Source organism: Pogona vitticeps, chromosome 2 (assembly GCF_051106095.1).
Source record: "Pogona vitticeps strain Pit_001003342236 chromosome 2, PviZW2.1, whole genome shotgun sequence".
Taxonomy (NCBI): domain Eukaryota; kingdom Metazoa; phylum Chordata; class Lepidosauria; order Squamata; family Agamidae; genus Pogona; species Pogona vitticeps.
Window position 1 is genome coordinate 296433349 of NC_135784.1, and position 25760 is coordinate 296459108.

The 25760-nt window shown below is 39.9% G+C and overlaps 1 protein-coding gene across 1 annotated transcript in view; it reads left to right on the forward strand.

Moving 5' to 3' along the window:
* Nucleotides 1–2026: 2026 nt before the first annotated feature.
* ALPK2 (alpha kinase 2) overlaps nucleotides 2027–25760 on the forward strand; it is a 71680-nt gene continuing 47946 nt past the window's right edge. Inside the window, exon 1 of the mRNA XM_078385185.1 lies at nucleotides 2027–12817. Within this exon, the coding sequence (XP_078241311.1) occupies nucleotides 11411–12817 (1407 nt within the window). The 5' untranslated portion in view covers nucleotides 2027–11410. The remainder of the gene's footprint in view (nucleotides 12818–25760) is intronic.

The window sequence follows — 25760 nt, forward strand, 5'->3', positions numbered from 1 at the left end:
AATTGGAGTAAGCATGGACAGAGTTCCTACTCCTGTCCTCTGAAGATGCTGCCCACAGAGACTGGCGAAACGTCAGGAAGAACAACCTTCAGAACACAGCCAAAGAGCCCGAAAAACCCACAACAACCAGCATACTTTTTGCTTTGCTTTATTAAACCCACTCTCTCCCATCACTCCTGCTGTTTAATTTTAATCTGCAAAATGCTATTCAGCCCAGTCATTGACCATTTGCATCCCATACTTGCCTTTCCTTATCTTCCGGAAATTACTTTCTTTGCAAGAAACGCCACATCCTTTTTGAGCCTACATAGTTAAGTCAAGCACCTTTTCTATGATAACGAGATATTAGACAAATCTCACATCCTTTCACATCTTATCTTTTGTTCAATGATCAACTAATTCTGTTACAGAGTTGTTGTTTATTTGCTCTGTGTTGTTGGGACAGTGTTGGAGTTCTTGCCATCAGATCATCCCTGGCATGAAGTGCTTTTCATTCACTTCTTTTGTCATTCAGTGTTTTGTGTGCTGCTACTCACTGCCAAGTATTGTACTCCATGTTGTCATAATAACTGTCTCTACTGTGTTGATAATATCAATCTAGACCTGTTGCATAGATGCAGATCTTTCAGTGGATTAGAGAACTGCATGCAGCTGCTCCCTTCCATCAAGAGAAAAGCCTTGACACATTTATTTGATTTCTATCCTCCCTTTCTTGTGCAGCTGGAACTCAAGGTAGCTCACAATGAAATTAAAATAGGCACATTCTCTCTGAATAGAAGAAGCGATTTTAATAAATACCTCTTTTCTTTTGCAGCCCTTCCCCCCATGTTGCCTGCCACACTGTAACCACACTGGCTATGGAAATACTGTAGGTGGATTGTAGTGCAGAAAAGGGAACTTTTCTAAGGTCTGCATTGAACTGCTCCCTGGATCAGACTGGAACCAAATGTAATACAGGTTCCTATTTCCAAAAAAAGGGACCAGTCAGTAAATGCCTTCCTGTCTGGCTGGATGTGATTTAAGTCAAATTGATTTAAACTGCAATTTGAATCATGATTTAAATGTTTAAAAACTGATTTTTTTGTTATTTAAATCTGAAAATTGATTTTTAAAAATCATGATTTAAATCAATGTGATTTTTTTTTAAAAAAATCATGTATTTTTATCCACTCTGCTTTCAGTTTACTGACCGTATCCAGCCTCTCATATTCACACATACACTGTCTTGGAGTAGAGTACGGGGTCCTATTTAACGATGCTGTTCTAATAGGTAAAGGTTCCCCTTGACATTTAGTCCAGTCATGTCCAACTCTAGGGCTCATCTCCGTCTCCAAGCCATAGAGCCAACGTTTGACTGTAGACAGTTTCCGCGGTCACGTGGCCAGAACGACTAGACGCGGAATGCTGTTACCTTCCCAGCGAGGTGGTACCTATTTATCTACTCGCATTCATTCATTCATTCATTCATTCATTCATTCATTCATTCATTCATTCATTCATTCATTCAACTTTTATGCCCCCCGCCCTCTGCAAGAGTCTCCAGGCCACTTCCAACATCAATTAAAACAATTCAATTAAAACAAACACACTAAAAACCAATATAGTTAAAACAAAAACAAAAGCAATATACAAAACCATCTAGATCCACTTACATGCTTTTGAACTGCTAATAGGTAAAGGTAAAGGTTCCCCTTGACAATTTTTGTCCAGTCGTGTCCGACTCTAGGGGGCGGCGCTCATCCCGCTCTTCAAGCCATAGAGCCAGCGTTTTGTCCGAAGACAATCTTTCCGTGGTCACATGGCCAGTGTGATTTAGACACGGAACGCTGTTTACCTTCCCACCGAGGTGGTCCCTATTTATCTACTTGCATTTGCATGCTTTCGAACTGCTAGGTTGGCGGGAGCTGGGACAAGCGACGGGTGCTCATTCCGTTGCGTGGATTTGATCTTACGACTGCCGGATCTTCTGACCCTGTAGCACAGGCTTCTGCGGTTTAGCCCACAGCGCCACCACGTCCACTTGAACTGCTAATAGTCACTGATAAATCTCTCCTCCAGTGATATGTCCAATTATTTTAAAAATTCTTATGTCCTTGAATTTTCTGTCATTAAATTTCATTATGTACTGTATGAAGAAGTACTTTCTTCCATCTGACCTAAATGTAATACGAATCAATTTAACAAGTGTTCTTTTGTTAAATATGATTGAGCCTTCAGTTACAGGGCCTCAGTTCTAAAATATGCACATATCCATGTCTATACATTAAAGGAGTAGTTTGATTAAACACATCCTTGCTTCTCCCACGTTAAAATTAGTAGTCATAGTGGACATAGTGTATATGGAGCTGGGTTTAATCCTTTCCTTGCATACAATGATCCCGATGAAATCACTCCCCCCAAACTCATATTTGGTCTGGAGACCATGGGGATTCTAAAGAAATATACCTCTAGGACCTTTAATTACTATGCCAGTTTCTTTGGCAAATTAAAAAAAAACTTTTCAATGTTTTGTCATTTTCCAGCTCACACAAAATCGGTTTCAGCAAATGCTTTTGCAAATGAATACAGCTTAGATTAGGGAGCATTATAGGTAAATGTCCCTTCAGCATAACCTGGTAGTTGGCTAGCTAGCTCAGTGTCAGAGTTCAGTTCACCACTGTGTATCCCAGAAAAGCCAACTTGTGAGGCCTTGGGCAAGTTGCACAATCCCAAAATAGCCCCCGAAGGAGGGAATGGCAAACCACTTCTGACTAATCTCTACCTAGAAAACTTTGAAAAGATTGCCATATGTAGGAACTGAGTTGATGACACAGAATCACATTATGCATTGACATAACATTAACCTGGTTCTTGTTTGGAGAGGCAGTGCTTCTATTTCAAAATATTAGATAACAACTGAAATAATTCTTAAGAAGAAAATAACAGGAACAATTTGAATGCATATAGCTGTTTTGATTGTTTTTTATTTGTTGCAGGCAAAAAAGGAAACAAGGTCTGTTGTTATTTTTGTTTATTTTATTTTAATAATAAACAATAATATAACAAAGACAAAAAAGGGGGGAAATAACTACGGTATACAAAATCTTTAACAATTTAAATTTCTTCACTATCAACATTAAAATTATTCTTCTGTAGCCATGATTTTTGTCTGCTTAAAGTTCAACTGCAGACTTGCTTTGGCAGTGTTTTCTTTCACTTTCATTATACATTGTTTCCAATTGTTGTTGCTCTCTGCTGGTAAGATGGTGTCATCTGCATATCTTAAATGACTGATGTTTCTTCCACCAATTTTCATTCCTCAGTTATCTGAATCTAGTACAGCTTTCCGTATATGTTCTGTGCATAGATTTGACAGAAAGGGAAATAAAACACACCCTTGTCTGACACCTTTGACTATAGGAAACCATTCTGTCTCTCCATATTCCATCCTCATGGTAGTTTCGTGTACACAATACAAGGACAATCAAGTGTTGAGACCCAGCCATTTCTTTCAATCCATAGCTTCTCATGATCCACACACAAAGACTTTGCTGTCATCTGTAAAGCATAGCCTGATCTTTATCTGAAATTCTTTGGTGCAGTGCAATAGTCCACAGATATTTGGAACTTCTGGTAGATAAATAGGAGCCTTGAACTATGATCCTTTGTGTGATAACAAGTGTGTACAGGGATGTGACATGTTGGATACTATTATTGTTTACCCTTGAACTACACAAAGATTGTTGGGTAAATGCATTTAGATCATATCTAGTAGATGCTAAAATAGGGGTTTCCCTGTGCAACAAAACATTTAATTTTAATTCCTGTGTTGGCCACAACTGAAAAATGCATAGACATGAAATGACTCTGGCGCTGTCATTTTATGTCATGGGATGCTCAGGAAACAAAAAAGCTTCATTGTGTTAGCTGGCCCTTAAAAGGCATTCATTCAGCTTCTTAAACTTTTATTTTACTTCCAGGTCAGTGTGATGTCAGGCTTGGATTTAGCTGCCACTAAGAGTGCACCTCGTTTTTTATCTACATTGTCATCAGTGTCTGTGCCGGCAAATGGAGATGTAAAGTTCTGCTGCAAAATATCTGGTAAGCACCATGGGGTAATTCTTAGATAAATGTTTTACTTTATTTATTAATTGAAATGAATTCAGTGATGATCACTTTTAAGAGATATTTCAAACTGGTGTCTCTAAATGACTGGGAAAATGGCTCACTAAGGAGAAGTTCCATTCTGAAGATTCCCAGTATAGTATACTGTAGTATGGTATAGTATGGATATGATGGACAAGTGCTCTGAAGAACAAGGTTCAAATCCCCGCTTGGCCATGGAAAATGATTGAGGTAGTAAAACTGGTAAAAATCACTCCTTAAATATCTTGTTTAATGAAAGCCCTGTCAGGGTTGCTGTAAGTCAGTTCTGACTTGACAACACAGAACACACAAGAAGTTGAAACAAACTGGAGACCTTTATATAGAAGGTTATGGCTGAAACGTATCCAGGCATAATGGGTTAATTATTCACTGCCAACCCATCTTCTAGAACAGCTTTCTTTAACTTGGTGCCTCCGATATGTGCTGAACTACATTTCCCACGGACACAGGGGAACCATAGTCAAACATGTCCAGAAGGCACACATTGGAAGAGGTTCCTCCGGATCACCAAATATGCCAGACACTGAAAAGAATGAAAACTAAAAATACAACCAAAATAACTGTAAGAAAGGAAAGAAGAGGTCATTAACTTGACGATCAGCAATTAGCAGCTGGACAACAGGCTGAGCAGACACATAGGTTATATCTTTACAGTCTTCTCCCGTATGATAGAAGGATATCATTTTTATTTAAATTATAGCAACAAACTCTTTCTGTATGTATAATTACTATATGCACATTTCATGGAAATCCTTGTTCTCTATTTTGGTGTTGTACATCCTCTTTCTCAGCAGTTCCTAAGTGGTCACCCCAACTGGTAGGGTTAGTTTTCAACAAGGATCTGAAACCAGGGTTATCACACCTCATGCTGAGAGTGTAGAGAGGATGAGAACATGACGTACTATGCCTGATACTGAAGGTTAAATATTAGCAACCTGACAAAAAACAAAAGCAAAGTGTGCCACTTACATACCACCTCCTAGCATTTGCACTCTCTGGGAGGTTAACAATTTAATTATGCAGGCTACACATTCACTCACTCACACACACACACACACACACACAGAGAGAGAGAGAGAGAGAGAGAGAGAGCTGGGTACTCAATTTACCAACTTCAGAAGGATGGAAGGCGGAGTGAACCTTGAGCTGACTAACTGGGATTGAACCCAGGGAATGAGTGGAGTTTTGGCTGCAGTACTGAAGTTTAAGCACTACACTATGAAGCTCCTTCTACTAACCATTGATGGCCCTAAACTCCATACATTTATCACACCTGCTTTACAGTCCTCCTGAGTTATATGTAAGCATCACTATATATTTTGGCTGTCAATTCCTCAGTTTAATTATGTGATGTTTGAAGAAGTACATTTAATTTACCATGATTCCCGTTCTGCATTTAGGTATATTGAATGATCATTTTATTATGATGTTAAAACATCTCCCTAAGCACTTTCTTTCTACCATTTTCTCTATATTACTATGTTAGAATGTACAGACCTTAATTTATACACTTGTATAATATCTTCCCTTAGTCATATTTTTCCCTAAGCTAAATGGCTCTAAATGTTGTAACTTGTATTTTCCACACTTCTCCTAGCTTTACAACATCCTTTTTCAGATACGGTGACCACAACTGTAGATGATATTCCAGGTGTGGTCACACTGTAGATGTTCATTGGTAGTACAATTTTAAGAGGAGTTCCCACACACACATTAGTTCCCTACCTATAACAAATACGGAATCTGCTTTTTTAAAATATAGTAGCCCCACATAAATGGCTAGGTACCTGGCAGTAGAGTCAATTCCCCACTGTGCCTCCCTCCCAGGAGAAGAGCTACCCTGTGTAACCTTACGCAAAGTGCAGAATCCAAGAACACCTCTAGAAGAACAGAACGGCAAACCACTTCTGACTACTTTCTGTATACAAAGGGTCTAGAAGACACAGAAGGAATTGCCATAAGTCAGAATTTAGTTGATTGTAGGATATTGTTCTATGATGTTTCTCACTCTCTTGTTTACAGGCAACCCCAAACCTAAGATAAATTGGTACAAGAATGGACAAGATATCAATAAAGAGGATATTTCTGGCTGCAAAACAATAGAGGATGATTTGTACTGCATCTTGCATCTCTTTGGGTAATGTGCTACTCATTTTCTCATTCTTTACTTGGCTTCTTGAGCACTCCCAGAAATGAATCTAAAGCTTCAGTCCTGTTCTCACCATGGTAAAGTGAGGATTATCAGCAAAATGGAACTATGTACATTTTGTTTATGGTGGAGTAATCCCTGCAGAGTTCAATGGGATCAACTTCTAACTAAATAAGTGTGCATACATTTCAGTCTCACTGCAATCCTCTACTTCCTTTGGAAGCAGGGAAATGCAATGGGATTTTTAAGAAATAAGAAGAGAATTGGACTGCTGAAGACTGAGGGTGTAACTGCATAGGCAAGTTATCCTGCATGTGTTTGGGTTGATCCGACATTTTAAAATACCTGTTTCTGCTCCTAAAATCACTGCAGTCATTCACAGAGAAATTATCTATCTCTGTTCAAAAATCAACACAGAACATTCCACTTTCTAAAATTTTCACACAGATCCATCTGATCCTATCAACACCACCCTATTCCCCACCCATTAATTTTATTATTTCACTTCATTCATCCTTTCTCTCCCCACTACCACCAGTTTAATAGTGAAACAGTGCTGAATTGATATTAAAAAGGAGGACAAATGGCTCAATATTGCCCTCTCTCCTTCCTGTCTTCTGTATGTGCCAGAGAGAGAAAGAGAAAGAGATTGCAATAATTGCACGCTTAAGTCATGTCTGTAAGGTATAGAGATAGCCCACTAGGTAGTCTGAGTTTTAATGTTGTCAAGAGGAGAGAAATAATACACTAACTAGAGGGAATGTTCCTGCATATCCTGCATATCCTTCAGTGGAGTGCACTATGCCAGTACAGCAGGAACATCAGCAGGGGGGAAAAGTTCTAATCTGACATAGCGCTATGCCAGATAAGCACGACAGTCTCACAATATCAATATCCTACTATTCTCTCTATTAAGGTCATGCTAGGATATGCCCGCCACACCCTAAGAAATCAAGATAGGTGACCACACATGCCAGAAACTTGAAAAAAATGATATAAGTGGAATTGTTCCAAAAAAAGTTGTAGCCCCTGCTGAATAAATAAAAGGTGATGGGTGATCATTTTAAACACCTGGAAATACTTGCAGTAAACTTTGCATCATATAGTTGACAAAAAAATACATCATATTTGATTGTGTCAGCCTCCTGCACAAACTGCAGGGTAAATTGCAAAGTAGTCACATCCACTGAGAGAGCAAACCAGGAAGTTATTGGTTCCAGTCTTGTGTCTCTTCAGTAACAGACTAAATGTTTCAGGTCACTTGTCATTACAAGAGAGAATTCTTTAGGTGCTGTTTATGTGCTATTGCCACAGCAAGAGTGTTTCTTATGTCCCAGAATTTACAGATGAGCTTGCTTTGTTTTGCAGTTTGTCTTTATGATGTAAACATGTTCTATGTTTGCAAGTCTGCTTTCTCTAACAATTTTTTTATCTCAGTTGTGTCTCTTGTATGCTAATATGATTTCAGCTGTAAGGAGGGTTTATTGGTACTTGGTAAGTAACTTGGTAAGTAGCTGCAAACTATTCATCTCCTCAGTGACATTTATGAAATAACACAATGGTTGCCCATTCAAGACTCTTTCAAGTCAATTTTGACTTCTGTTGACCCTTTCCAGAATTTTTCAGGTAGAGAATATTTAGAGGTGGTTTTCCATTCCTTTCTTCTGGGTACACCCTGGAACTCTGCAGCTTGCCCAAGGCCACACAGGCTGGCTCTTCTAGGATGCACGGTGGGGAATTGAACTCCCAACCTCTGGCTCCACAGCCAGATACCAGCCAGCTAGCTACAAACTGTAAAGTACTGTACAAATGCTGAATTAATATTATCAAAAGAGATTCCTATTCCACTTACTTCCAAAGAAGATATTTCTGCAGCTGTACAAATCTCACACTCCTTCATGGATTGCTGCCTTGTCGTGGTGAAGGGGCTTGAGTAATTCAGAGAAGCTATGGGCTATGTTGTGCAGGGACACCCAAGATGGACAAGCCATAGTGGAGAGTTCATCGAAGCTACCAACATGAATTTGACCCAACTCCGGGACGCAGTGGAAGACAGGAGGGCCTGGTGTGCTCTGGTCCATGGGGTCATGAAGAGTCAGACACGAGTTAACGACTAAACAACAACAACACACATCACACATAATACCGGGCAAACATCCCTTAACTTAATTTGAAATCACACTGCCAGTTGCAGGTGCTATTAGAGAATTTTTGAAAAGAGATTCACAGGGCTTAAGAAAGAAAGATTTCTATGTTAAGCTGATAAACGATATTTAACACAATACAAACAAACAGAGACAGACCAAAGTGATCACTCTCCACATATCCTTTCCTTCTATCTGCACGGAAGAAGAAATTTGAAAGCTCTAGCTTACATTTGTGATTAACTGCAGCTGAACTGAACGCTCAAATGTCAGGGTTTCCCATCTGTTGAGGTCTATTCCTAAGGCCTTCAGATCTCGCTTGCAGATCGACTACAGATAAGATTAAGTACAGTTTCTTGATCCAGGCAGCAAAATAATGGGGGAAAATGGATGTAAACACCTACAAACTCATCTTATGTGAGAGAAGGAAGCAGGAGGGGTATATAGCTCAGTCCTGCTCATTCATGACTTAGCGTGATGTACATATGTACATAGCTACTGGTGTGCACATGTTTTCTTTTCAGGATGCATACAATTTTGTTGTTTGCTGCTTGGGATAATAGTATGGGATCAGACGGAAAAGTACTACCCAGAAGCAATCGTAGTACAGAGTTGTTTCTATAGTCAGTGCTCTTCTCTTTCCAAAATAAGAATTCCTGGGGATGGACACAAAAGAAGTATTTGATCTAGGTGTGAAGTGTAACCAGAAGAAACATTTGCAAGAAACTGAAGAAATTGGTTCAAAGAAACCACTCATAAGCACACACAATAAATGTTGCTTGGTCAAGTTATCTGTCATGAAATTCCCAGCCATTAAGAATAAAAGGTTTGGTGAATATTAGCAAATGTCTCATCACTGGATCTTTGAAGTATAAAATACTTTAAAGTAATTTATCACTGCCTTTTTCTGCACAGTGCTAGCAGGAATTTGTTTGAGTACCACTGCTGTTGTCCATGAGCAATCCATCTTCCATTCTGCCCTTCAAGAATTTCTCAGCCTGCATCACCACTGTAATTGTCAGTTTTCTCCTGCTGATGCGAACATTAATTCCTGAAGACTTTGAATGCACCTTAGTTTTGCATCTCCACTTTGATCATTCCACCTAAATCCAGACTCTTGGAAGACCTTAGCATCCTTATGGTATTGCTGTCTGTTTCCCTGACACATTTAAACCCCTTAACACACTAAAGGGTGCATCCAAGATTCAAATTCAGATGAAGGAGTGAATGCTGATGCAGGAAAGAGGAATAATTAATACCTGCAGATTACAACACGTTGTTGTTATGTGTTGTCAAGTCACTTCCAATTTAGAGAAATTCTATGAATTAATGACTACCAAAATACCCCATCCTGTGATTAATAGTCTTGTTCAGGTCTTGCAAACATAAGGTGGTGATCCCTGTTTTGAGTCAATCCGTGTCATATTTGGCATTCCGCTTTTCCTGCTGCCTTCAACTCTTCCTACATGATTGGATTTTCCAGTGAGACATGTCTTTTCATGGTATGCCCAAAGTATAATAGCCTGAGTTTAGTGATGTCAGTTGCAGTATCCATAAAGCTCTCATCCACATTTCAAATGAGCTATTTTTCCCTGTCAGCTTGTATTCACTGTCTTGCTTTCACATTTGTATATAATCATCAGAAACACTGTCATATAGATGACCTTGCTTTGGCTTGCTTTATAAATTTAATATTGACAATTGAGAAATCATTAAGGATGTTCAATTATCAGTCCAGATGGAGAGTGCAGCCAAGAAATCAGAAGATGACTGACTTGGAAGGACATCAGTTCAAGAATTTGAAGAACTCCTACAGTGTAAGCGTACAGCTGTGTCATGGAGACTAAAGCCAAGATCACCCATACAGTGGTGTTCTCAGTTATCATATAGATTTGTGAAAGCTGAACAATGAAAAAAAACAGAGGGTGAAATTGACTTGGAGGAAAGTTTTTACAGATGCCATGGGTGCTAGAAAGACAGTTAAGTGAGTACTAGTACAAATTAAGCCTGAACTCTTACTAGAAGCTTAAATGTCTAAATTAAGGCCGTCATGAGACAACAGGACTCACTGTGAAAGACAATTATGATAGGAAAAGCGGAAGGCAAAAGAGGAAGACTGAACATGAGATGCATTAGCTCAATAAAGGAAGCCACAACATTTAGCTTGCAAGATCTGAGCAGGGCTGTTCGTGGCAGAACTTTTTGGAGATAGTTAATTCAGGCTACAAGTCAGAAGCGACTTTTATTAATATGCTACTAAAGCTACAACGTTCACTTTCAATAATAGCTATATTTTTGGTTTGTGAATATGTACTGTTTTTAAAATTGCTTTATATTGTTTTCAATTCTTTTTTTTAAGGCTGCCTATAGGGTATTTGGGAACTGAAAAGCAGAATGTTCAATATATTAAAAATGTGTAAATATGAGGCACTACAGCTCTTTCATTTGATCCGTGATATGTGAGTATCATACTGTTATATCGTGTTAGGCAGCCAAAGTTTTATTGTTTTTCAGTCAAGAATACCTCTTCTTTTTGATCATTTGAACTGTTGGTTGGAAATATATATATTATAAGTATATTCATATGACTGCATTTAATTTCAATATTATAGATGTTTAATATTTAAGCTCTATAATTTATATTCACAGGTGCAGAGAGCAACATTCTGGAGTGTATCAGATTGTGGCTAAAAACTGTTTTGGGACTATTCAGTCTTCAGCTTTTCTTAAAGTGACGTCGGGTGGCAAATCAGAAGTATGTCAAACATTAATCCATAGTTCTGAGGATAATATAGAAACTTGCAAGGCAGGTGAAGGAACTGCGTGTCAACAGGGAAATTCCAATGCAAGCACAGAAAATAAAGAACCATTAGCGGGGGGAAAATATTTAGTCCATGAGTGTTTCCTCTCTTCAGGTTCACTAGCACTTCCACAGCTAGAACACAGTGGTTTATCTGCAGATTCAGAGCAAATGTTTTCCCATTCAACAGAATATGAATACCAGCACAGTCATACCCATTGCTTGGGAGATAAAATCCAAACTAAAAGCACACCCGGTGTGAAGACAAACAATGGCAGCATTTTGAGTGTGTCACAAAATACATCTGATCTCTTAATTTATGATGAAGTGTGGACGAGGGACACTGAATGCACAGTAGATGAATCCAGCAATTCACAAGTGGATTCCAAGCTATCAAATCAAATAACTGATCATACAGACAGCTGTTCCTTTAATGCTGAAGTCTTAGCTGCTTGTCAGACGACGGAATATGCCAAGACACATGAAAAGGTTTGCTTCAGTAAACTTCTGGAAAAAGACACACTGTCTGGGAATCATGCGGGGGCTCTTCTAGAAAATCAGACCGACTTTTCAGAGGCTGCCTCTGCAAATGTTGACAATAATGTTGAGATTTATCTAGGCAAAAGCTTTATTACATTTGAGGAGTCTGATGATGACGATGATAACCTTGAATACTTGGAATGTTCTGACTTGATGACAGAGGAAGCATATCAAAACTGGGAAGAGAAGCTGAGATTTCTGTTGGAAAGTGAGGATGAGGAAGGTGAGTTCATATTGGGTAGTGAGTGTGACGGCTGTGCTTACTTTCTTGGTGACATGCCTCGCCTGCGTCAAGTGTCGGATAACACTGTGCCTATGGATGCCACCATTGGCTTCTGTGATCATCAGTCAAAATCCAAAGAAGTAGCTGTCAGGAGTGACCTCGCTGCATACAATCCATCAACCTTGCAAACAGAAATGACTCTCATGGTTGGACACCAGCAAAGTAAAACTTCCACTATGAAGGACAAAGAGAAGTACAAACTGCCTGTGGCTTCCACGGCAATTGAAAACGATTACCCCAGAGCTGAAGAAGAAAACAGTGGCCATAATCCTTCAGCTGTGGACGCTGTTCATTCACATGGAACAGAAAATGGGATTTCAGAGATGAAATGCTTCCCTTGCGACTTTGCTGGCTCTTCCAGGACAGCCAGCAAACAAGCCTCCCGGAAAAACTTGCAACGGTTAACGAAAGTCCGAAAGAAACCGACCGAAGGGAAAACCAGTCTTGGCGTAGTGAGCCCGACAAGGACATCAAAAGATGGTCTGAACCTTCTACATCCCAAAGAGCTTCACACCTCTGAAATTTATACAGTTCAGAAGGAAAAGAACTATTCAGATACAGCTGCACAGCTTCATGGACTGGGAGCAAGTATTTCACACAAAGGAGAGCAGGAGGTAGCAAATGCTTCAAACACACTGAACCAAATTGGTTTATATCATGGTGAAGGAAAAGATAAAAGTAGCCCACATGAAGGCAAATGGATCCCAGGCCTATCAGAGGGAACCCGAATGCCAAATGAAAATGCAGCACTTATGGTAAGAATTTTTTTTAAAAAAAATCATATTGCATATCAGTTACTTTAATGTGCTTTTTTCCTACTTGTCTTGAAAGAATGTGGATCCTGAAGGACTTCATCATTGAAGCCTGTGTGATTGACAGCTACTGCTGTTAACGAAATCTGGTTTTTAAAAAAGGCCCAGATAACCATAAGCTATCCTAATTATAGAGAGAGGGCAGGTGGGGGGAGGACCTGATAGTAGTAAGTAGCACTAATGGGACATGTAGACAGCTGGAAAGAGAAACCTGACACGGAATCAATGCCATGTGTTGTATTCCAACAGTCTTTTTCTCTTTGCGACAGGCCAACGTTTCTCAATCCTGTGTGGAATAAATGGACAGGTGGAGATTAACAGAGCCTTAGGTGTTGGGAATAATTTATAAATGAAAGTTGCTTCAATTCTGAAAGCATAACGATTATAAATTCTGCTCTTTCCTCTCAATGTTGCATTGATCTCTTCTTACCTTCTCAAAACTGCCTTATTAGTTATTTACATATACCCAGCTCCATAATGTCTTACATTATGGGTTCTCGGGATGTCTGTCTGGTCTGTGCTATCTTAGCTTAGCCTTAACCATCATAGCTGATGGTTAGTGATGATGGAAGCCATAGTTCAACAGCATCTGGGGCACATGTTAATCACACCCCTTCTTGGAATGGTCACCGTCTCTTTTCCTGCATTAAAATATGTGGGTTCTGAGTAGCCTAACAACTTCGGGAAAGATTTTGCTTCCCTTTTCAGGTACAGTATGTAATGGACCTTTGAATGACTCATTTCTCTCCTGTGTGAATAACATAACTAGAACTACTTACCCACAGATATGACCTACAGTCTGAATCAGCATTCAGAAATCCAGTTCTAAAATAATTTTTTGAAGTAATAGGCTAAGATAGGGAATGATTTCTATGAATACATATGGCGCCTTAGAGAAAGGAGTCACTAAGAGGAAATCTTAATCAATCAGTACAGTTTTTAAAAAATATCTAAATGGAGTCTACAGTTGAGGTATGTTTACAACCTATTGTAACTAGCTTTTTCTACGTTGGCACCCATAATAACTGCCTTGGCATCTAGAATTAAATAACATGAAATTTTATATCATTTTATATCATATTTTATATCATTCATTGGATTAAGAAGCTGTTCCATAAACAATGATAGTAAAATCACAAGGATAAAAATGTTTAAGCAGTTAATTCTGCTGTGTGTGTTTGGTAGGGCATTCTAATATCCTTGGATTCGAATAGATGTTTACTTTTCTTCTTTAAAATCCTGTGTAATATTTAGCATCAAATAGGGTAGCACTATAGTTCTCTGGGTATTTTTCTTATAATAGTTTTCCAACTATAGAAGCTCCTTTTCATGCTGTGGGAGTCACAGGAGTTCTCTGTTGATTAGAAAAGACTGGCCCTAAGAATTGACCTTCTCAGAGGAAAATGGACCTTTTCATTTGGTGTAGGTTGACACACAATCTGATGTAGCTCATTTCCGAGGCAGCGTGTGTTTGTAACAAATGATAGCTGAGGCCTTTCCATTCCCTTCCCCATTGTTTGAAATATCATTATATTAATGACCATAGTATCGTTAATTTTTTTTTTACTGGATGAAACAGTAGCACTGTGAGATGCTGAAGGCAGCAGAAAAGAGGAACAGATTAGTGGAACATGAGATTAATTGGTTCAATAAGGTAAGCAATGGCTCTTATGTTTACAAGACCTATATATGAAAATGAATTCTAATAAATTCTGAAAAGGATAGTTTGCAAGACTAGGATGGTGATGGGAGCTTTTAGAGGACACCACTTCAGAGGGGGGGGGGGCGAAATGAAGAATTAAATAAATAAAGCCCAGGTCTGCTGATGATACAGAGCAATTGTGCAAGTTTTACAGTACAATCTGCTTTATCGCTGCAGGTCTTTACTGCACAGAAACAAGGTATACGTAGGTATCTCAACAATAACAACGAATGTATTTTAGATTGTTTTACCTTCTCTGATCATATGTCAAAATGAGGGAATGGTACTGGTCCCCCAGCCAATCCAGATCCTTGCTATAAGCAAGTCATCAGATAGCACTTTTGAAACCAGCATACTTAGGAATCATAACATACCTGCACCTCAGGGAGAGTGTGTGCATACTCCCACACAGTGTCCCCACTTCATAGTCATGTTGGTGACAGGCCTAACATGATGAAGTGCCATTTCTCAAGCTTGCCAAAAGGTCAGCGGTGTCAGTGAAGTGCAGATTCATTTGGCTGATGGACAGGGTTTCCAGGGCACCAGCTCAAGAAGCTGAGTTATTTGTGTACTTTTCTGTTTTCATAATAAATCCTTGTTGGCTCATTGAGGTTGCACCACAGCAACCTTGATCAATTTAGTTGGAGATGATAGGTATTGTAGTCTAACACAGATGGAAGGACAAGGCTAGAGGAGGCAGCACAAAAGCCGTATGCACAAGCATTCTTCAGAAGTAGGGATGTGTTTTTTTTCCTTGTTCTGAAGTAAGCTCAGCTTTGCTCTTCAAATTACATACATACATGCTCTAAATCTGAAGGTGCAGTTACACAGGGATTTGTCCTGCTGTTTGGTCTGCTCTGGGCGCGGACTGGTTTGTTCCCTTTCCCTGCAATCACATGATATATGTGCCAGTGCAGAGCAGCTTGTCCCTAGGGTGTTTCTACCTGCATCTTTCTGGCTCTCTGTCAGGGCTATTCTTTTTTAGGTGTGGGTAGGATGGCTCCATTTTGGTTCAGTTCCAACACATGCAATCACTGGGATCAAACCAAAGTGGATGGCTTGCTGCTTTCAATTTCCCATCTGCTTCCAGTTTCCCAGTATCATTAAGTGGCTTAAACAAACAGCTTAGCCAGTTAACAATTTTGGAAAATTAATAACTTCCTCTGCTCCCCTGTGGATGGACAGAGGAAGGAATCAAATGTTTTTTTTTCTTTTAGCACCTAGTGGGGCATCTTTTACCAAAAGATAAAATAAACTGAAGGCTTCTCTCAGAAGGAGGAGGAGACAGGAGGGATCAAGGAGGGTGGTTTTGTCTTTCTTTTTTCTTTTCCCTTTAAATAGAGGTGGCCAAATAGGGATGTTTGAGGCATGTATGACATGTGGATGCAAGGATCACACCAAATGGCAATCCTATTTAGTCCAATTCAGCCCTGTCCAATTTTGCCATCTAGCCAAGCCCTGACACTGACTTCCTGTTCCTATCCCTCTCTCACATACAGGTAGATTGTATAGTCCTTTCATAAAAAAGAAATCCACGTGTGCCATTTAAAAAACTACTCGGGTATGGAGAGGGATGTTTGCAATCATCACAATGGCTAGTCCATCAGTACCACAAATAGGATTGGTGCGAACATGATAACAAATGAAGATGAGTTTTTGTTTAAGGAAAACTAAACCTCCCTGTAGAAGGTACAGGGTTACACTCTTATTCGTATACGAATATCCCTGCACAGGTGGCGTTAACGAGGGTCCAGCCCCATGGGGCCAGACGTTCCACTCACTGATCCACTGTGGACACAGATGGTGCAATTCTACCAGTGACTCTGCAGTGCGCGATCCGCTTACCACTCTTTGATCTTGCAGCGAGGCTTGTCCTCCCACTTCCTGCCAGAAGTGGCGAGCGGATCTCGTACTGCGGAGCCATTGGTCGAATCGTGCCATCCACGTCAGATCAGTGAGTGGACCATCAGTGGGGCTGGACCCCCATTAACACCACCTGTGAGGGGATATTCATATACGAATACCCCAACTAATTCTCTTCTCTACCTTTTCTCACAGCCATTGTTCAGCTAGCTGAAGTCTTTCCTTTTCTTTCTTTCTTTCTTTCTTTCTTTCTTTCTTTCTTTCTTTCTTTCTTTCTTTCTTTCTTTCTTTCTTTCTTTCTTTCTTTCTTTCTTTCTTTCTTTCTTTCTTTCTTTCTTTCTTTTGTTAGTTAAAGGAAGTGGCATATTGAAAGAACAATACATCAATCTAACATGGTATTAGGCTTGTAATTGTGCTACATCAGTTAGGGAAATATTAAAAAGAAGAAGAAGAAAACAGAGGAAGGGATTTCTCCATCCTTCCTTTTAATACCACAACCCACTTATTGCACCAGAGGGATGTCACCTTAGATAGCACCACTTACAGCTCCATTTGGGTGTAAGATAACCATCCTCACAGATTAGAAAACAAACTAATTAGGATTGCACTGAATCATACCAAAAAGAATACATGCCCTAGCGCTGTGCCATAAGGGTATGTAACAGCTCTTAAGGGGCAGGATGGATTGAACTAAGTAGAAACCCATGTGGATGCCATCATTTGGTTTGAATCAAACCATACCAACAGTTATCCATATTTTAATCTATATGTCTGTCTAGACAGGCCCTGTGTGGATTATGCATTATAGCAGCTGTATGGATTCGGGCAGTGGGGGGGTGTAATGGGTTAAAATATCCAATCTTCCTGGTGTATTAGGGTTAAGGCAAGTTTAACCCTTCTTTCCACCTGTATTTAGCTGAGGTAAATTTATATATTGCTTGACCTAGCCATTTATTTCTGTGTGAAACAAAAGGGAAATCTATGTTGCTAATTGTGCAGGGCTCTCTCCCCCCAATTTTAATCTTGCTTCTTCAGTGGATTAAACTCCTGGCTGAAAGTGAGGGGAATGGAAGTTGAACCAAAGCTACCACTTTTGTTAAGGAGGCTCTCCACCACTCCTCAAAAACAAAACAAAACAAAAAAGCAGCCACCAGCATTTAAAGTAGATTATCCTCTTGATGGTACCCTATGAAGAATGGAGTAGGAAGATATTTGAATGAAGAGTATCCTGAGTGGGATAGCTGTTCAGGATGGAAGCAGAGCACCTGTCTCCAAGGAATGAAATAGGACTAATTAATCATTTCAACCAAATGAACAAACAACGCTTGTTGTGGGTTTTTGGGGCTCCTTGGCCGTGTTCTTAAGGTTTTTCTTCCCAATGTTTCGCCAGTCTCTGTGGCTGGCATCTTCAGAGGACAGGAGTCAGAACTCTGTCTGTGTTCTGTTGTAGTGTGTGGGGTAGTTGAGTATTTATAGCTGTGGGATCAGCTTTTGTGCTTTTCAGGAGATTGGGTGATTATGGTGATCCGCATGTTTTTGTTATGGGTGTATTTTTGTGATAAGGGGGGAGATGATCTGTCACTGTGACTGATAGGTGTCATCGAACAGTTGAAATGAACAAACAGTTGCCGGATGCAAAATTCATAAAACATCTGTTTACTGTGGTAGGACTCCCAAAATCTTTGATATTATGATGTAAGGCATTTGCTATAAGGACATGTATTTTCACTCAGGTTTTCATTTGTTCATGTGAAGCTATTGGAGCTGCATTCTTGAATCTTCTTGTAAGCTCCTTTTAGAGTGCTTTCTGACATCCTTTCAACTACTACAGTGATTCAGATCCAGCTGGCCACAGCTGGCCACAGAGTAAGAAAGCTCTTAAGAAACATGAATACACATACAGGCACACATCTTTTCCACTTTTCCCTGAAAGGGATGTGTGCCACTCTTCTACTCTGCTTCACTTTAACATGGTTCAGATGTCACTGGCTCAAGTGATTCATTGGTGGGCAGGTGTCCAATATTTTATTAAGCATGAGAAATTAAGAATGATGTCTAAGAAGAAATAAAATTATAAGCAAAGCAAGGTTATTTTACACACTCCTCCAGCTGGGAATATCATTTTATGTTAAAAAAAGTGGCATGCTCTTTACGCTGTTCAACTGCATTTATTTAATTGCAAGATATGGATGATCCATACATATAACAGAGGAGCAACGTGCATTATTCCTCTTCTCAATTTTTATTTATTGTCTTCAATAGATGCAAGATTCCTAGAAAGAAAAATGCAAACATTATTTAATAGAAGAGACTTCCTTCACTACAGACTTTTGCGTTGGGGTACAGTACATGCTTCGGATAGAGATGTGCTTTCCCATTATGTTTATTTTATTAGTGCAATTTGTAAAAATGTCTCTATAGTAAATTGTTTGATATAAAAACAAAGAGGGAGGACTTATTTTGAGGGCATATGTTGTAGTGCAACAGAGGCTGGTCCATTAGGGCAAGCATCATGCTGCCCCATTCAGTCCCCACCTACACTAGCCACCCTGCTCGTGCCTGCCACTGAGTTTCATGCAGTGAAGACTCTGCTCATAACCTGAGTTTGATTCTGGGCTCAGTTAGCCGGCTTGAGGTTGACTCAAGCTTCCTTCCTTTTGATGCTGGTAAACTGAGTACCCAACTCGCTTTTGTCAGTGGGGGTAAAAATATGTAACCTGTATATACTGTACTGTATATAAGCAGTACAGTGGTGCCTCGCATGACAGTTTTTTCGTTAGATATTGGCTTTTTGCGATTGCTATAGCGATTCGCAAAACAGTGATTCCTATGGGGGAATTTCGCTGGACAATGTTTGGTCCCTGCTTCGCAAACCAATTTTTGCTAGATGATGATTTTGACAGCTCCCTCCGCTCTCACAAACAGGTGTTTTCGTGACCTAAGCTTTGCAAGACAGCGATTTAAACAGTTGATCCACGGTTCGCAAAGTGGCTTTCCTATGGCCAATCTTTGCTAGACAACAACGATTCTTCCCCATTGGAACGCATTAAGCAGGTTTCAATGCATTCCAATGGGGAAATGCTTTTCGCTAGATGATGATTTTGCTAAACAGCGATTTCAATGGAATGGATTATCATCGCCTAGCGAGGCACCACTGGTACTTTAGTTTTGCTTTACTGGAGGCAGGAGGCTGTGTCCCTTCTGTGCTCCTCTCCTGATAAAAAGCCAGTCTTTCCTCCTCTGTGTGTGTAAAAGAAAGAAGAGAAGAGAAAAGAAGAAGGAGAAGGAGAAGCACAAGGCAGCAGCAATAGGAAGTATCCAGACTATCAAAATGAATGTTTTCTTGCCTGGCTTATATATGTGTGTATGTGTTCCTGGCACTGCCTATCAGCCCAGGCTTTGCCAATGATTGTGTGATGGACCTTCTGCCCCATCAATCACAATGTTCTAGCCATCACTGACTATGTGTGAACAGACACTTACTGATATGGGATTACTGCAGATATCAGGTCCAAACCTAGATCTGTACTCCTGAAACAGAGGCTGAAATCCTGTTGCTCAACTCCATGTGTGCAATGAAGATGACATCATCACTGTTGATTCAATGCAAATAGTTGCCAATTAAAGGTGATTTCAAGATGCCCAAAGATCATATACAATTGGACAACGCTGCATGCACTCCAAAATCTCCAAAGATAGCTTTTAATCGGAGGGAAATTGCTACTCCTGTTGTTGTCATCCCTGTTACACACATGGAGCTGTGCAACAGGATTTCAGCCATTGTGTTTTGGACTTGCATCCATCTCTTCCTATTTTAACCTGCCGGCCATGAAATCTTCATGGTCATGTTTCTCCAGGTACTCATGTTAGGGGAAATAAGATCATACTCCATTTCTACCATCCCATTACTGGGGTGACCCTTTAATTGGTTCATAAAATGTAAATAAGAATAAGGCAGTAATTCCATTTTATTATTTATTTAAAATATTTATACTCTGCATTTCTCCTCAAAAAGATCCAAGGTGGCTTACAATATTAAAACAAATATCACTGTGCAAGAAAGTTGATGACATCAAAATCAGTGAGGCTTTCTTCAGATAAACTTGTCTTAAATTTCAGATTATTAGTATGGATTAATATAGATCTACTGTTATTTTCCTCTTGAAACATAGCACAACACACCTATTCATCTTCTTCTACCCCACCTTTCCGCACATACACAAGTATCCACAGAGAAAGACATATATGTCTCAGTTAGAGGCTAGAATCCTACTGGGAAATGATGGGCAGAATTCTATTGATGTTTGTATAAATTTTGTGCAATCAGATATGTAACCAAAATGTGTCCATCACTTCATGAGTTAACTGCAATCAGCTGTGGCAATTTACACAAACCTTAATATTTTAAATCCCTGGCCTTGTTTGATAAATATAAAACTCTTATGTCTTCTTCAGCTTTCTTTCCTCTGTAATTTTATTTTAAATGTGAAATATTGCATTTGGAAATTTAGAGGGAAATGTCCTTAAATATTTTTTGCATTAATTATAGTGCAGCTGAGATATAACCAAAGAGAAAGGAAAAAACAATAGGTGTATAGGTAAAGGTTCCCCTTGACAATTTGTCCGATCGTGTCCAACTAGGGGGCAGTGCTCATCTCCATTTCCAACCCATAGAGCCAGCTTTTGTCCGAAGACAATCTTCCATGGTCACGTGGCCAGCGCAACTAGACACAAAACGCTGTTACCTTCCCACCGTGATGGTACCTATTTATCTACTCGCATTTTGCATTTTGCATGCTTTTGAACCACTAGGTTGGCAGGAGCTGGGACAAGCGACGGGGACTCACTCTGTTGCGTGGATTCGATCTTACGACTGCAGGTCTTCTGACCTTGCAGCACAGAGGCTTCAGCGGTTTAACCCACAGCACCACCACATCCCGATAGGTGTATACAATAGGATGAAGTAAGCTGGACAGTAAGAAAATGATACGTGTGATTAGTTTTCTCCATTTACAAAATGAAAAAATAGATAAAACATGTTTTTTCAGACTTCACGTATTTCCCTTGAAATTCTTATAAGCTGCCTCTGTGACACTCTCTATGGGTTGAGAATCACTAGTGTGTGTGTGTGTGTGTGTGTGTGTGTGTGTGTGTGTGTGTGTGTGTGTGTGTGTGTGTGTTCTCATGCCACTTCTAAATTTTCCACACTTGCACATTTTCCACTTCCAGTGTCTAGACTACTTGATCCAAGCCACACTAAATGTCACTCTCTCAAGTATCTGGGAAAAGTCTAAACTCATTTTTTGCTCTGTCCTCTCCCTTCAAGTCCTCTTCACACTCATGACCACTCAAGCAAGCTCTTCAACTATTTAGAAAATGTTTCTCCTTCATCTCTCTGTGGGAGCTGAAATAAATACAGATGCTGATTTACTGTAGCTAATCCAGGACAGGTGTTCCATTAGAAGCAGGGTTTTATTTTAAGGAGTATTTAAGCTATAGCAACTTGGCTGACAGTGAATAAGGGTGGAGGCCAAAGGTGGGTGTAGCAATAGGTTCTTGCTGTCTACAAGATTCGTAGAGCTGGAGCAAACATTTCACTCTCCTCCCTCACAGGAACACCCCCAAATTTCTAATGTCATTGATCTCAACAGAGAATATTCGCAATATATTAATTTGTGCTTTGCATGAGCCATTTTCATTCCAGGAGCACCAGGAATGATTAAATTTGGACCAAAGAAAGCCAAGTTCACACCATTATATTGCCAAATATCTGTCTCATCATCATCATCTCATTTGGGGGCTGTTTTAAACAATGGAAACAATACAGACTTTCAAAATTATGTGCATATTAGAGGGTGACTACATTGATAAATGACAAATGACTAAACAACAAAACATTGGCAAATAATGCACAAAATTGTCTGAGATTGGGATGGTCAGATTCATATTATTTTCTCTTGACTACACAACATACAGGTCAGTATGAATTGGCCCAGAGTCCCTGTTCCCTATCTGTGCCTTATTCTTCTTATTCTTCTGCCATTGGGGTGTCTACTTTTTTTGCAAGCAAATGCTTTGCATCAGTTCGGGCAAGCTTGAGACAATGTTGAAGAGTATGTGCAATAAAGGAATAAATTGCCGATTAGACTTCTAATACTGGTTGTGTGCAGGAAAGTTGGACTGTGTGTTTCCCAAGGAAGGCAGGGTGTGACATTTCTTCAGATTGCATTCTTAGACACACTGGCCTCTGGTCATATGTCAGAGAACAGTTTCACTGACACCAGGAAGGAGCATGTCAAATCCCGAAGCCCTGTTCTCTGGCTGGCTGTGTTGTTAAGTGTTAAATCACAACCACTCTCAAGTGAGTTTTCCCCAAATGTATTAAGCGACCATCAAGGAAACTTTGAATACTTGTTCCTTTTTTTAAAGACTCGGGGCTATCATTGTTGTGCTAGGGCACCTAGGGAGTGGGGAGAGAGGAGAAAATTACTAATCAGCACTTTTTTTGCATCTTGTTAAGGTAGCTCTACCTCTTACACATTTGAGCAGCTGCAGCATAAGCTGCCATAACAAGCTGCATGCAAGGACTGAATGCCAATTTCCTCCTCTCTCTCCCTCTATCTCTGCTGACTCCTGTATGATCAGCTAAAGCAAATTCACTCAGGAACGCTCGATTTCCTGGATGCAAATTCTCAGTGGATCCATGCAGATTGTTTGTGGTATGTTGTTGCACCTTTCCTATGGGAGTCGAGGCAGAGAAAAGTGACCAGCGATGATGTCATTTGAAAAGGAGAAACAAGATTCAGGAAAGTGTCAAACAGCCCCACCTTTCTCCACTGCTCCATATTTTTTCATCCTCCTTAAGCAGTGATGCTTTCCAAAAGAAGGAAGTGGGGCATGATGACATCAAGCATGAGGATATAACCTGTACTTTTCCCAAGGGCTCCTGTGCTGTCTTTGATTTCATCTCCCCTGCAGTTCCTATTTTAAAAGGAAAGGCGGTTGCTGCTGCTGTTGTTAGCAGAGATCAAGGGCTTTGTAGTCAGTTCCTGAAAACATTAGGGTGATAAGTTATCAAATGTTTCTATTTAAAAGCTCTCTTCTCTTTTCTGATGGTGAAGGACCAACAGTCTGAGAAAGTATAAAGGAATAGAGAGGTGATACCAGATTGTCTCATTGAGCCCTCCCCTAAGAATTTTGTTCCCCCAGACGTCTTAGACTGCCCACCTGACCCAATCAGGATAGGAACACAATAACCCTTCTTGGTTGTTTGTCTCCAGCAACTTGTGTTCAGATATAAATACTGCTTCTGAACATTGGGGTTCAATTGATTTACTTCAGCCAACCACCTCTTACAGACATATCTTCCAATACTTTACCTAATCATTTTTCATAGAATCATGAAATCATAGAATAATGGAGTTGGAATGAGTATATAAAGTCATTGAACCCAACCTTCTGCTCAGTGCTGGAATCCAAGTCAAAATATATCTGAGAGATGGCTCTTGAATGCCTCCAACGTTTTCTTGAATGCCTCCATCACCGAAGCACTCACCAATCTCCTGAGGTAATTGGTTCCATTGCTGTACTGCTCTAACCAGTAGCAAGTTTTTTTTTCCCAGATATTCACCCTCTAACTTGAGCCAGTTATTCAGGTCCTGCACCCTGGAATGACTGAGAACAGATATTGCCCCTCCCCAGTATGACCACCTTTTAACTTTTCGAAAAGTACTATCATACCTCCCCTCAGTCTCCCCACCCCAGGCTAAACAGGCCCAGTTCTTTCAGTCTTTCCTCATACGTCCTGGTTTCCAGTCCTCTGATTATCTTTGCTGCCCTCCTCTGAACTTGTTCCAGTTTCTCTGCATTGTTCTTAAAGTGCAGTGTCCAGAAATGAACACAGTACTAACCAATGCTGAACAGGGGGGAACTAGTACTTCACAGGATTTTGGAGACTACGTATATACTTCTGTTAATGCTGCCTACAATAGCATTCACCTTTTTTTGCAACCACATTACAGTGGGGTCTTGACTTGAGAACTTAATCCATATTGGAAGGCGGTTCTCAAGTCAAAAAGTTCTCAGGTCAAATCTGCATTTCCCGTAGGAATGCATTGAAAACCATTTGATCCGTATCTGCTCTTTTCCGTCCATAGAAACTAATGGGAAGCTGCTATTCCTCCTTCAACCACTAGAGGGGGATATTTTGTTTCTTTTTTTTCTTAGGTCAAGAAAGGTTCAGGGAAGGCAGGGAAAATACAGTCCAGGCAGTACAGTGGACCCTTGACTTACAGAATTAATCCATATTGGAACGGTGGCTGCAGGTCAAAAAGTCTGTAGGTCAAGTCTCCATTGAGCTACAGTGCATTGAAAACCGATTAATCCCGTAACAGGCCGTTTTTGTTCCGTTTTGGTTTTTTTCTGGTCTGTAAGTCAAATCTCAGTCTGCAGGTCAAATCTAAATTTTGCGGCCAGAGAAGTCTGTAACTCAAAAAGTCTGTAAGTCAAGCCGTCTGTAAGTCAAGGATCCACTGTACACTGTTGGTTCATATTTAGCTTGATCACAATGATTCTCACATCCTCCATCTTGTAAATGTGCATTTGTGTTTTGGGCTTTTTTTGTAGATGGTGAACTTTACACACATCTCATTAAGTTTCATTCTGTTCTTTTCAGCCCAGTGCTTGAACCCATCATGATCTTTTTGAATTTTTCTTCTGTCTTCCAGTGTATTAGCTAGTCCAACCAATTTTGTGTCATCTGCAAAATTGACAAGCACCCCCTGCAACTTCTCATACATGTCATTAATAAAAATATTGAAGAGCACTAGGCCCAGGACTGAGCCATAGGTTACCCTGCTTATTTCCACCTTCCAGTTTGAGAAGGACTCACAGATAAGCCCCCTGAATACAATTCTGCAACTGTGTATCCCCCTAATAGTTATTCTGTCCAGCCCACCCCTAGTTAATTTGCTACTCAGTATATCATGGGACACTTTGTCAAAAGTTTTACTGAAGTCAAGATATATTACATCAACAACTCTGCCACTGTCTACCAGGGAAGTTACCAATTTGAAACACGAGATAAAGTTAGTCTAGCAGGATTTGTTCTTGACAAATCCCTGTTGACTTCTGGTTATCACTGCATTTTTTTTAAGATCCTTGCAGAGTGACTACTTTATAATCTGCTTCAGAATTTTCCCCACAATTGATGTCAGGCTGACTAATATTTTTTATAAAGAGCCATCTGGGTTAGTAATTGTCACCACTTGATATTGTTAAAAACATTCGTTTTAGGGGCTACATCTTACTTTTGGATATAGT